Source organism: Macrobrachium rosenbergii, chromosome 41 (genome assembly GCF_040412425.1).
Source record: "Macrobrachium rosenbergii isolate ZJJX-2024 chromosome 41, ASM4041242v1, whole genome shotgun sequence".
NCBI lineage: Eukaryota > Metazoa > Arthropoda > Malacostraca > Decapoda > Palaemonidae > Macrobrachium > Macrobrachium rosenbergii.
Window position 1 is genome coordinate 8,910,959 of NC_089781.1, and position 14,334 is coordinate 8,925,292.

The 14,334-nt window shown below is 35.9% G+C and overlaps 1 protein-coding gene across 5 annotated transcripts in view; it reads right to left on the reverse strand.

Moving 5' to 3' along the window:
* Positions 1 to 14,334, reverse strand: part of LOC136826622 (uncharacterized) — a 352,977-nt gene that overhangs the window by 30,963 nt on the left and 307,680 nt on the right. For all 5 annotated transcript variants that reach the window (XM_067083917.1, XM_067083915.1, XM_067083916.1 and 2 more), the window contains one exon: positions 11,173 to 11,299. In XM_067083917.1, coding sequence (XP_066940018.1) covers positions 11,173 to 11,299 — 127 coding nt within the window. The remainder of the gene's footprint in view (positions 1 to 11,172; positions 11,300 to 14,334) is intronic.

The following is a 14,334-nucleotide window of genomic DNA, read 5'->3' on the forward strand; positions in this document are numbered from 1 at the left end:
CCATGTTCTCTTTTATTTATACTTAAATAGTGCTTGTAACCCTAAACCAACCCAATAATGAATTAATTACTTATATAGTGCCGATTATATATATATATATATATATATATATATATATATATATATATATATATATATATATATATATATATATATATATATATATATATATATAAAGGAGCCCATAAAATGCCAAAATGTAGAAAATAAAGGCTATATTTCAGAGACCAAACTGTCTTTCTCCTCAGGCAAACAGTGGATTCACTATTTGCCCGAGGAGAGAGACATTTTGGTCTCTGAAATATAGACTTTATTTTCTACATTTTGGCGTTTTTTTTATCGGCGCCTTATATTTGATGTAATTCTGTTTTAACAGAAAATATTTTATATATATATATATATATATATATATATATATATATATATATATATATATACATATATATACAAGTGTGTGTGTGTGTGTGTGTGTGTGTGTGAGAGAGAGAGAGAGAGAGAGAGAGAGAGAGAGAGAGAGAGAGAGAGAGAGAGAGAGAGAGAGAGAGAGGAAAAAATTATTTCCAGTTCAGTTGCCAATATGAGAAATAATAATAGCCATTAAATGAAACTTACCTAGCGTCGTGGAAGCCACTTCATGGTTACAACACCCATCGTTTCATAGTACCCACATCTGATCTAATATTTAATACTTTTTTTCGTCTCTCTCTCTCTCTCTCTCTCTCTCTCTCTCTGTTAAGAGCATTTCCATAATTCCTTCAACCATATTTGCACCCACTCAAGGTGAACTGGAGAGCTACGCACGCCTAGACTGCAATGGATTTCCCTCTTCATGGCGTACTTCCCCGTTAGATCTGCACACGGTAAATGGCGGTTGCCCTACAATTACTCTACTTTTTTTTATTGTAATACGATTTATAGTCATTCATACCTGCACATCATAAATATACGATGTACACGACTAATGGGGCTCAGCGCAACAATTAATTATTCATTCTCAAGCGTCTTATCATCATCATCGTTTTCGTCTCCATCCTAAATATGCACTTCGTACTGCTCTCTGGAATGTGATTCCCTCGTTATTGTGCAACACTTGAACCATCTATTAACGTAGAGCGAATGATGTCAAAAGATTATAAAATGGACAAATTCTTTATCAGCGATGCCAGTCAGACTAGACCACTGCATTCAGGCGGTTCCTTTTGGCCACATTCTTTATTTGCATTCAGCTGGACAGCTAGAGAGAGAGAGAGAGAGAGAGAGAGAGAGAGAGAGAGAGAGAGAGAGAGAGAGAGAGAGAGAGAGAGAGAGAGAGAGAGGAAGTAAACTTATCAAGCCATGCAAAGCATTAACACAAGAGACTAATGAAGTATACGGTTTCGTTCAATCTCTTCTGCTTCAGTGATCTGGGAACATATATATTCAGTTAGCAAGGCTACATCAAATGCATTTGTGAATAACAAGAATAAAATGAGCTATGACATCAGATTTTAAATTATTGAATAATGAGTAAATAGCAGGCTTGTGGATTTATGAACAAGCTGGTAATAAATATAACCTAAAGCTTGATCTTACATTTGAACAATGCGAAACAATTTCAGGTTCTTTGAAACAAGGTTTTCATAAGTAACAGTGTTTTACTTGGACCTGAATATACCGTACTTAACTGTTTCCTATAGTACTTCCAATGACCAATTTGTAAATTTTGTTTTAGCAGACTTTACAACATATTTCTTGACCACTCAAGCCGATATAGTTGCCGTGAATAATACATTTTATTTTTTCAGCTACAATTACTAATTTTACTCAGAATTTAGTGTGAAAGTAAAAAGGAATATTGATTTAACAAAAAACAAAAAATAATATCAAATTTGCTAACCTACTGTTTTGTTTTGCACACAAACCTCGTGGCTACCTGTAAAGGTTTGGAGATTGGGCTGTATATCTGATACTAAGTAACAAAAAGACAAAACCTTGAGCCAGACCACCTAAAGCATAAATAAAGTTTATACATGAGCATACACACACACACACAAAAAAACTGTAACATATATTCCTTAACCTTCCCCAAATACACATATCAGAGGGAAAATAATTTTGAATTTCGTCATAAGGTAAGCATATATCAATGTCATCTTGATGCTACTGATGTAAATTATGCCTATCACCTTGCACACTGCATAACAGAACCTAATCCAAGGCACTGCATTTAAAAATCCTCCATATTCTTTCATAAACCCGAAGCAAAACGAGAGGCGAACTTTTCCCCCCACTGAGTGGTTAAGGGGAGGGAAGACTGAAGATCAAGACCTTCATCTTCAGCCTCCCCTTCTCTTTTTACTGAGAGTCATCTCTGTTTTCCTTCTGCCCAGGGCTCCCCCTTGGCATTCGGCGCCCAAGGGCCGTCCCCTTTACCCGTCGGTGCTTGTAAAACATGAGTGGTTGAGTAACTGATCTGCGAAGTCTTGAGTACGAGTTGCGGTCGGGGTTGTGGCCGGGGTCGGCACGGCTCTCAGAAGTCTCATCTAGATAAGAGGCTTGTTGGCATCTCTACAAACACGAAATCACACACCTCTGGGGCTTTCCTCTTCCCTCCCTCAAGTATCGAGCTCGAAAATAGAGGAAAACGCAGAAAAAAAGGTGTGGTGTCACGCGAGAAATTTCAAGGATGACACTAAGCATTCTGTGTACAAGGGTCCTTCATCTGGATTTTTATTCTTCGGATGCTTTTTTTTTCACTAAGAGTGCAAGTGGTACATGAAATGAGGATTTTCATTAGTTGTTCACACGTTTATTTGTATATACTTTTGACAAACAACGTAATCGATCTAAATGTTTTCTCACAACTTACACAAGTAACACGTAGGGCATACATTGCGTAATATGATCCTCTACTATTTGCCAGTTCTGAATACATTCTATTTGCTATAGTTTTCAATAGATTAAATAACGTTATTACAATATACATGTGTCTGATTCAATCAGACCACAAAAAATCAATCTGCTGAAGATATAGGTCAGTTACAGACGGTAAATAATGTTACATTATGCCAGACTTATTTCATTCCCTCAATAATGGTCTTAAGTATTTACTGTCCAAGTTATGGATGCTGTAGTTTCTGCTGCCTGACCTGTTTTTACCTGCTTCAGTGTGTGTGTTAGTGAGAGTGGAATACTGAAGACTCCTTCTTCCTGCTAAGGGGAGTGGGTTTAAAAAGCTACATATTTTGCGAGAAGTCTGATGGAAAATTTGACAAAAACGGGGAACGGTTTTATTCTCTGAGGGGCACAAAGCCCTTAATTATGTGCCCGTCAAGGTTAAAAAGCGTAGAATTACTCGAACAATAAGAAATTAAATTTTTCAAGAAATGAAAGCTATCTAAAAAAAAGAAAGATAATTTACGTAGAGGATGTTCTGTGGTACAAAAAGCACTAAAGTAGGTTCTCACTTTTCGGTCATTAGGGCCCACGTGATGGTAGTCATGTTGGTGGCGTCGATCGAGGCGTAACTGACAACATGAAAAATATGGCCTTCGGCCTTGAAGCAGATGGGCGGCGCAGTAATACTGACTAGGGTAATTTGCTTCGAATTTTAATATCGTTCCTTGATGTGGACTCATTAGGACCTAATTAATTTCTTTAAGTATTATGGCTTTCGTGGCCGTATTCCATTTAATATATAAAATATCTAGGAAATGAGCTACGTTGGAACCCTACATCTACACACACACACACACACACACACACACACACACACACACACATATATATATATATATATATATATATATATATATATTATATATATATATATATATATATATATATATATATATATATATAATATATATATATATATATATATATATATATAAATTATATATATATGTATATATACATATATATATTTATATACAGTATATATCTATATATATACGTTCATATATTAAATATATACTGTATATATACATATATATATATATATACGTTTTTATATATATATATATATATATATATATATATATATATATATATGTCTGTATGAATGTATATATATGTATGTATGTACGTATGTAAATATACTTAGTCAAAGGCTATTCAAGTCACTGTAAATAAAGTCATTACCATTTGTATCTTCTTGCCTAATATTCCAGCTGTGTTTTGACGCTTACAGACTTACCAGTAAATTAATGGCCCAGACACCGTTGATGTAACATCTCATCCGGGAAGTTAAAGATCTCAAGACCATCCACATGAAAATCCAAGTTGAAAAATCAGGTCGTGAAATTTGCATAGACACAAAAGCACTGCGTATTGAGATGCAGAGCGTATATGGACGTTGCAGTTACACAGATTTGGATGAAATGGCCTCTAGCGTCCTAGCGAAGGAAAGAGCGAGATTTCGTTTCATGCAAAGCAACGCTTGTTTGGATCATGGTCCTTTCCACATCTGGAGTTACGACGTGGGGTGGTCTCTCGTTATGCATATCCCTTACTTCTGTAATGGCTATTCATTCCACGCGTACCTGCCTATAACCAAATGCCACATGTCATACATAAAGCAGTTTAATTTTCAAGCATAAAAATAAACCTTTCACGTACAACTTAATTAGCCGACAGATATCATTTCTCTATTTGTTATGAAAAAACCACTAACACAAAAAGGATAAAAAGAATCACCAACTGTCCATCCATCGACGGTAACTACGTTTTGATTACCCATATATGGCTTCCAAGATTTTCCTGGAGATGATGCATGGGCGCGTGTTCAAGAAATGCTCACTACCTTTGTTCTCATGGAGCGCCTGCTGACAGTGATGCCGCACCAGCTGCTGCCATGTCAGTCAACGACCTACGCCATAAATATCACCTGGAGGAATCCCTTCAGTAAATCTATCGATGCTAATCTTTCTCCTTTATCTAAGGATCGTGATCAGGCCAAGGCAGCTTTTTCTTCTTCTTCTTCTCCTTTCGCCCATTAGCATGTGAAGGGTGGCGCTTCGATACCCTTCATTAGGGAAGCTACTCGGCCGACAGGCCACCGAAGAACGAGAGGAACTTGTTTATATGGGAGAACCAGGTGACAACAACCTCCTTCACCTTCTCCCCTTCAACTTTCCTACTTCCCTAACACAAGTCAAACGCTCCTCCATCCCCACCCCCACCCCCGACCTCTCCAACACCTTCTCGCAGTCTTCTTCAATATAATTCTCCCTATTTAGTCTGGGGTCTTCAATTGAGAATGGAAGTGTTCCATCAACCCGTTTTAGAGGTGATCTGCAGGGTGCCACTCATAAGAGGAATCTGTACCAGCTGTCGTTTGTCTACAGGGTTGACTTAAAGGTCAGTGTAGACGGCCATTTAACAAGTTATTTTAAAATTAAATTAACGTCCGTATGAAAATCAATTTGCTCTTTAACCAACAAGATTCAATAAGCATCAATATACTGAGTTGAAAATAGTCGAATATGCTGGAGTATAGCATACAAAACATTATGGCAAAGTATATTACATTAAACATATTTCCTGGGTAATTTGCAGAATACAAATTCCCCTCTTGGCAGCTGTGAAACATGGCAAATAAATCCTGCTAATGCAAAAGATTTGGCTGCCTTCTCACAAACCTGACCCACCTCAGTCAATCATTCCTAAAATAACCTAAGACCATATACGCTCAATTAGACTTTACATTAAAATTTCAATTTTACATTTGTATATCTGATTCAACCCCTATTTAACATAAACTACACCTACTTCAAATGTATACCAAAATCCGCCAAGACTTGTACAGAATTCCTTGGCATTCTATAAAAACCCTGGATGTCAAACTTTTATATATATATATATATTTATATATATATATATATATATATATATATATATATATATATATATATATATATATATATATACACACATATAGTCTGAATGTAGTTTACATTAAAAAATGAACCAGTTAAGCAAACAGGTTCTCTACAACAACTTTTCCAAGCTTCGCATGCAAGTAATCCTACCATAAAAAATTATGATCACTACATGTGTCTGTATCTTCGTGAACTTCATCATATTCTAAGTTTCTAACAGAAGATCGATGCAATTCTGCTGAAAATTCTAATCAAGAGAATGGCGTTGTCCATTCGCGCGCATTCTCACTCAAACTGATTAATATCTCATTTCTAAAATATACTACCTGGAAAATTTAAAGTTTATATTTCAGTCAAGAATGTTACACAGCTTTTTAGAAAATGTCAGGATATTGCACAGTGCAGAAAAGAAAAGCCTGAATACAGTACCAGAAATTCGAATAATCATTCTGAACCCAGATTGAAAACTTCAAAAAGGAAGTCGCAGAGCGTTTAAAAAACGACTAAAACTTCACAGAACTTCTGCAAACCCAAATCATACTTAGGGTAATGACACGCGTCAAGGGAAAAAATCTTTCAGACAGAAGTTTTGAATCCTGTCAGATTTATAGTGAGTTCTCTAGATATTGCTTACATGTTATTGCAGAGTTAGGTGAAGTGGTATCTAATACAACATAATCATTGTGAAAATTGCGAATAGCAGTTGTGGTCAAGATATTAACTGAGGAACCGTCTTCTGGAACGCAAATAAGTGTCGACAGACATTTCAGTAAAAGCCACAAGGAAAGGTCACATGGCAATTCAATTAAAAGGAATAACTGTAAGTATAAAACAACTTAGTCTGTCATAGATACGAAATATTCACGCAACTACTTGAGCTTCTACATGAAAACTTTATGATAAACACGTAAAACATCCACAGAAAAAATCGAATGACAATCGTACACTCACAATCAAACTGTTTCCAACCGAAATCTGCAGCAGACCCAGTACGGAGCCATTTAAAAATAATAATTTTTCTCACGCTCTCCTCCGCCTTTCACGTGAGTCATGCGGAGTCGAATTACATTCGATAAACGTTGTACATTGGATGGAAATAATCTATCGACGTCAGGTGTCGATCCTACGGACAGGATTATCAGGTCTGGGTTTGAACAGCCAGTTCTCACATCGTCGTTATAACATGTAACCACGTTAACTGGATATGGGGCATGGAAATCGTTCTCTGTCTCTCTCTCTCTCTCTCTCTCTAATATATACAGTATATATATGTACGTATGTATGTATGTATATATGTGTATACTGTGTATATATATATATATATATATATATATATATATATATATATATATATATATATATATATATATATATATATATAATGTACATTTAAATATCCCATAAGCACGTTCACCCCTTAAAAAGGTTCTCTTCCAGAGGTGTAAGCCTTCACATCCTCTGTCAGGATTTTGGGATCAGATTGCTAGTCTTATGCCATTTCACCAAGGACGTTGTTTACTGTTATTGGTTCTAACGGAACGTGTGAGGGAATCGAATTTAGATCTCGCCGTCATGAGGCTGCCATTGACACTAGACTACCCACGCCCATATTTTATACACACACACATATTTATATATATATATGTGTGTGTGTGTGTATATGTGTATATGTGTATATGTATATGTATATATATATATATATATATATATATATATATATATATATATATATATATATATACATTTGTTACGAGGATTCAGAGAAATAGAGAGAGACTCATTTTGTCCTCTTTGGGCACCCACCAAAACTGATCTAGATGAAGACCCTATGGGAACAAGACTAACTCGATACGCTTGGTAACAGCGTGCAGCGAATGAATTGTCTCCTGTAGTAGTAGTAATAATAATTATTAACAACGTGGGAGTTAACACTGTAATGGTGAGCAATCAGTATTACAAACATCAGTTGCCAGTTTGCAGGTATTACCATGAATAAACAATTTAACCAAGAAAGCCAAAGCTACCAAATCAAGAATGGTCACTGTAGGAAAAAGACGTATAAATTGGCTTTAAAATGAGGCAAGTTGGAAAGTTAAGGAAGTACAAAGGGAGGCTGTGAATTCCACAATCAATAAGTCCACCGTGAGGATTGATCAAACTGGTTATCCTTCTACTACTGAATACAAAGTGAGAAATACACAGGGCCGAGACTGTAGAGGCAATATAGACAAAAAAGTTCTCTCCCATCAGTCAACTTAAGCAACGATGGGTCTGGTCAGCAAGGGGATGGGTTATCACCATGAAAAGCCATTAGACCCCTGAATATCCATGGGGCATGGCGTAGGACTAGAAAGCTCACCCCAAAATATTGGCTGAAAACTAGCTGAGAAGCACCTTCTAAAACCACCACTTCTGATAAAAAAATATATATATATATATATATATATATATATATATATATATATATATATATATATATATATATATATATATATCACACACACACACATATATATATATATATATATATAATATACATATATTCAATTATTCAATTGTACACATAAGAATACAATTAAACGATATACCTTCGTGCCTGAGAATATTACCAGTATTATATGTATATATAGATACATAGACAGATACACACACAAACACACATATATGTAAATACTGTATATATATATATATATATATATACGAAATCATATATATATCCTCATACACATTGTATATATACAAAACATTCATGCATATACAAACAGCATAAATACCAGCGAGCTCTTTGCGTTGCCAAATAAAGAACGAAAGCAACAGACAACAGCTAATGTTATGGTAATTAGCTCTGTCCATTAAGACGGTCTGCTATCGCTCCGTGGAACTTCATACTTAATTTCTGCAAGTTAGGATACTTTTGCAAACGTCTTTATAGAACGAAAATACGAAATATGAACGAATTACAAAATATAATGATAATTTATTGATTATAAAATAAAAGAATTAAGACTTTATGTTCATCGCAATAAATAAAAAAAACTTGCAACTGGTCAAGTATTTCCTCCGAAGCACTCAAGTGGGAATACATTAATTCTCATTTAATTTATCAAGGAGTAATAAGAGACCAAAGCGGAGGCTAAGAGAACAGCTTTGACCCGTAAATAAGATGGAGGAGACTTAATTGAAAGTCGGCGGGTTAAAATAATGTCAAAAGCGGTTGCCCGGACCAAGCAAGCCCTGAATGAGTCACAGTCTTTAGTATGCACAATCTTCTGTCAAGTTTATCAGATGGGGTAGAACGCTTGCAGCCACTTTCTCTCTCTCTCTCTCTCTCTCTCTCTCTCTCTCTCTCTCTCTCTCTCTCTCTCTCTCTCTCTCTCTCTAATACATGTGAGGGTTAGGCTAATTACCCATTTGGGTGAAACCATTCACATTAAGTTCATAAGATACTCTCTCTCATATACACCATAAATTGAAAACCCAGCTAGAGGTCATGTCAAAGCAACTTCGTTTGCTTTTTTAACGATGGTCAAACTCAGGTCCTTTTCTTACACTTATAATAATGCTAAAATCGTACCAGTTCACACACACACACATATATATATGTATATATCTGTGCTAATTTGGCACATCTTCCTTTTGTTTTCACAAAGTGCTTATAAACAATTGGTATATCTGGTGTGCTGGCAAAACTTACACAGTTTCCAGTATTTTCTTTTTATATTCAACGCTGAAGTTTTGAAGATACAAACGAAAACTTCTACTTTGTTGTTCCATTCTATTGTAAAGCCAATAGCTGTTTCAGTCATTAACCCAAGGCCATCTTCAGGGATGCACTACAACTGCAGTGGAACTACACTCCCACAAAGATAAAGTATAGTAAAAAAAATTATTACAAACAAGAATCCAAAATGAAAATTAACATAATTTCACATTACAGAAAATGTAACTCTCAGAGAGCAGGAACCCGTAGGTTCAAGAGATTACTGAAGAGTTTCAGCCTTCCCTTCATGATGGCCACTACTGCCGTAAGAAACATCACCCTTAATGGATCCAGGGAAGCTTGAGTCAGTGCAGCTTACAACTTTAAATTTGAAAGAGACATGTAAGCCTCTAATTATGAGTTATGCTAAACAGCTGGACAGACAGTGGCTGTGAACCTCTAGGACTATCTGGAAATACAGCATTCATGGAGAACCATCCTGGTCTGTGAAATGTTTCAGTCGTTCCATTTTTGACCTGTGCTCTTTGCATTCATTTTCTTTTTAGAATTCTTGTTTTTAACCAGTTTTTTACTGTACTCACCTAACATAGTGGAGCGTAGTTCCTTTATAGATTTAGTGTGCCCCTAAACATGAACAAAGGTTAATGACTAAACAGCTTTTGGCACTGGGATAAAATGGAGCAGCAGAGTAGCAGTTGTCATTTAATCCTTCAAAATTTCAGCCTTGACGATGAGAAAAAGTACTGGACATTGTAGGAGTGTTACTAGTGAGCTATCGATGCCACATGTGCATAAGCCCTTGATGATGATGATGATGATGATGATGTGCGTGTGTGTTTGAGTATATGTGTATGAGGGGTGTAGCTTAGTGGTCAGGCACTGGTTTGCATTCAAAAGGTCTGTACCGTGATCCCCACCTTCCTTACCTACTGAACCAGCTGTTAATAAGCATCAGCGTTAACTTAAAATGAGAAAAAAGGCATATGTGTGTGCGTGTATAATTAGTACATTTCATAAATTGTTTAATTCGAAATTAAACAATATACATACAATATTTCAATACCTGTCCTAATCTAACAATTCTTGGAATAAATATAAGAAAAACTGAACTAACGAACACATGGACATGTTTTTTTGAGAAATAAATTTCAGACATACATCTGGACCAAACCTAGGTCTCTCAAAGAAAGGCCAGGGCGCTACCAGCGCTACCAGTTGACCCACATACGTCATAATAGAAGTTGAAACCTCAGTACTTCTGTACCTAACGTTTTTCCTGGGCAGGCTCCAGCCTAACATGCCAGCGAATGAAATGAAACCAACTGACTCACTGGTGGGTCAGGAAGCTGGGTAAAATTCGTCGGTATGTTAGGCGGCAGCCTGCCCAGGAAAGACTTCAGGTATAGAAGTACTTAAGTTCAAAGTTCTTTTATGACTTGTGTGGGTCAAATGGTAATGCCCAGGCCTTTCATTTGAGAGACATGGGTTCGATCCCAATGTGAGTCAAAATTATCAGAAATATAAGAAAAGTAAGAAAATTAAAAAAAAAAAAGTCTCCAGGTCCTCCAAGTCAAAGGATGTACTACTCACCCACGTAATCCGGAGTGCCTAGGATCTCGCGAATCTCCCTCCTGGGCGTCAGGACTCTGGAGATCTCAAAGTCGCAGAGCTTAACTGCACAATCGGGGAATTCGCCCATCAAGACCAGGTTCTGCGGCTGTCAAGGAGAGAGAGAGACATGAACATGCTATTCGTCCGTCGTTAAGGTGTGATTTGTTTTCAGGGTGATATCAGCAGAACATCAGTCTAAGAAAGGCTCGTTTAAATATATAAAGGACCTGTTTACGGTTGATGTTTTATTATACAACGACTTGATTTTATGTGTGCATATGCACAAAGACATGATTAAATATACACAATCAATAAACAGTCCAGTACACATATACATATTAATATACTGTATATATATATATATGTGTGTATAAGTATGTGTATATATGTATAAATAGTAACAGATACAAAATACTGATTTAACACACAACAGTACTGTAACATTTATAAAAATAATTCATGAGCCGCTTTAAGTTACATGTGCACCTTTATCTGACGCACTTATGATAAATGGACATAAACACACACACACACACACACACACACACACACATATATATATATATATATATATATATATATATATATATATATATATTCTTTAAAGAAATGACATTGACGAAAGTGAGGGGTAAAGATAGTATCTTAACGTTGCATGTACAAGAAAGACTGTTGGGCAACTCTGTCTGTCATTATCTTGATTCTCCGAAAGGCATCACACACAAATCTCATCAATTATTCCTGAAAACTAATCGTTTGTTAAGCTATTTCCTGCTCACATCCCAGTACATCTCATTTTCACTGGAATATTTCTAAACTCTAGGGGATTTACCCGGGTTATTTATTAGCTTGTGTCATCACATGTATCATAAAATAATGTCGATAAGGAAACAAATTTTCTTTTATTTTCAGTTTTTTCTTAAATATCATTACACACACGCGCGCGCGCGCACACATTCGTTTACATTAAACAGAAAATATAAATGATATAAGTACGCAAAAAAACTTATTGCATCACATGGTGAAATGCCAAAAAAAAAAATCAACATCTATTTTATATTAACGTAGAACGAAAACGTAAAAAAAAAATTATATAAAGTTGAACAATAAATTCTTCTTCTTTTTCCTGTGAAGAAACCTATAATGAAGAAATTTCACCCCAATCATGTGCAGATCACATAAACAAAATTTTCTGAAGTTTACGTCAAAGAAGTTGGATACGAAAATATTTTGATTCCCCCAAAAATAACGATCAATTATACTCTTTCCAGCGTTCGCTCGAATGGAAATATACTTCATATATTTGAAAGCTTAACTGCTACTGTTCATTTCCTCTCTTTGCAAACAGATAGAGCCTTACTTCCTCATTCCCTCTTCCAACCCTATCCCTTCCCCCATCACTGAAACATGATGGACAAAGATGATTTCATTTATGCAGGCGATGCTGTCCATCCAATTTGGACGGAGGTCTGGTGCAATAGTATCATCTTAAAACTGGAAAATATTTTAGAATTGCTGAGGAAATTCTTTTAACTTTATGCTAATATTTTTAAGGATATTCAATCTAGGAAGAAATTGTCTCCAGTTTCGGGAAATTAAATTAATGGACAAATGCCATATTACTGAACCAGGTACACTAGCACTTGCAAAAAAAAAAGAGCAAAAATGAGATAAATCTATCGACTGCTTTTTCCAAAACTGCATTAATTTTTCACTTCTTTTTTGCTTCGGCTGAAGGAAATGATTGTTTGTTTGATAGTACTTTAAAACAGGTACCACTTTGAACCTTTTGTTTCCTCCACCTTGGCAGAACTTTATTGCTAATTATGAACATCCACCTTAGAAACTGTCCCACTAAAGCAAATTCAAGGTCTGGAGATAATCAGAATAAAATCTATCACCAGAACACAAACGGTGTGACTCCACATTAACACTGTAATTAAAATGACGGCTCCTTCAAGCGCCCCAGTAGCCTTCAGTACCAGGGATCAGGTATCAAAAGGTACAGCACTGGGAGGGAACAGGTATGCTAAGAGCAGTGCGGCGTTGATGCTTTTAAGATACGTGCTTCAATGCCGAGTGTCGGTAAAGATAAGCTTTGTACGTGCATGCATCATCAGGATAAAACAATGCACTCACGTCTTACGTATGTGTGCGCTTACTGGGACATATTAAGATTCTAAAGATTCTTGAAAGGTTACGCACCTGTGTTAAACACAGGACATACATTCGTGGGTGTACATTCAAATATGTATGTATGTATGTGTATATATATATATATATATATATATATATATATATATATATATATATATATATATACACTACGGAAACCTAATACATCACGCGTTATTTTGACAAGACTCGAGACTCATAAAACTTCTAAACCAACCAAGACCCGAGGTAAGAGAAGCCATGTTATTACAAACTCTGAGTAAAACTATTGGAGATGAAAACTAGCCGCATATTAAAGACATGAATAAGTCATCGCATCACGACGAAGCCTTCAATTATGGTAAGAGAGCATTTAATCATGGCTGTTACGGTCTTGAAAAGTTATTCATTTATTATGTGTTAAAAGAAGGCTTCCTGACTTGTCCGTGTAACATAACATGTAACTTATTCGACATAAAATGGCGGTTTGTAACGCATCGATAGACTGGAAGAAAGAAGGATGGGTCGTATTTATCTTATTGATATGAAGAGGGAAGTTCTTAAACCACAGGCATTAAAGTTCTGAAGCTCCGCATTATACTTCGGGATCCCATTTCAAACAAATCTGAGAGAGAGAGAGAGAGAGAGAGAGAGAGAGAGAGAGAGAGAGAGAGAGAGAGAGAGAGAGAGAGACTCTTGTTCATGTGTTTTATTTTCCTAATCCATTTTTAATGAACACATTATATTAACAGCTTACACAAAAAAAAAACTTCAAAAATCGTCTACAAGCTAGATTCTTGAAAATTTCTTCAGATACTTGTTAATATACCGTTACCTCAACATTAAGCTGTTTCCCCTTAAGAGGGTAGCCCCAGAGAAACAACAACACACAAGGACCCCTGCCACACTTATACTTTAAAAGCTGAATCGCGGATGAACCCATAGTGCAGAAAACTTTCACGAAGAAGACAAGAACTTGAAAACCCT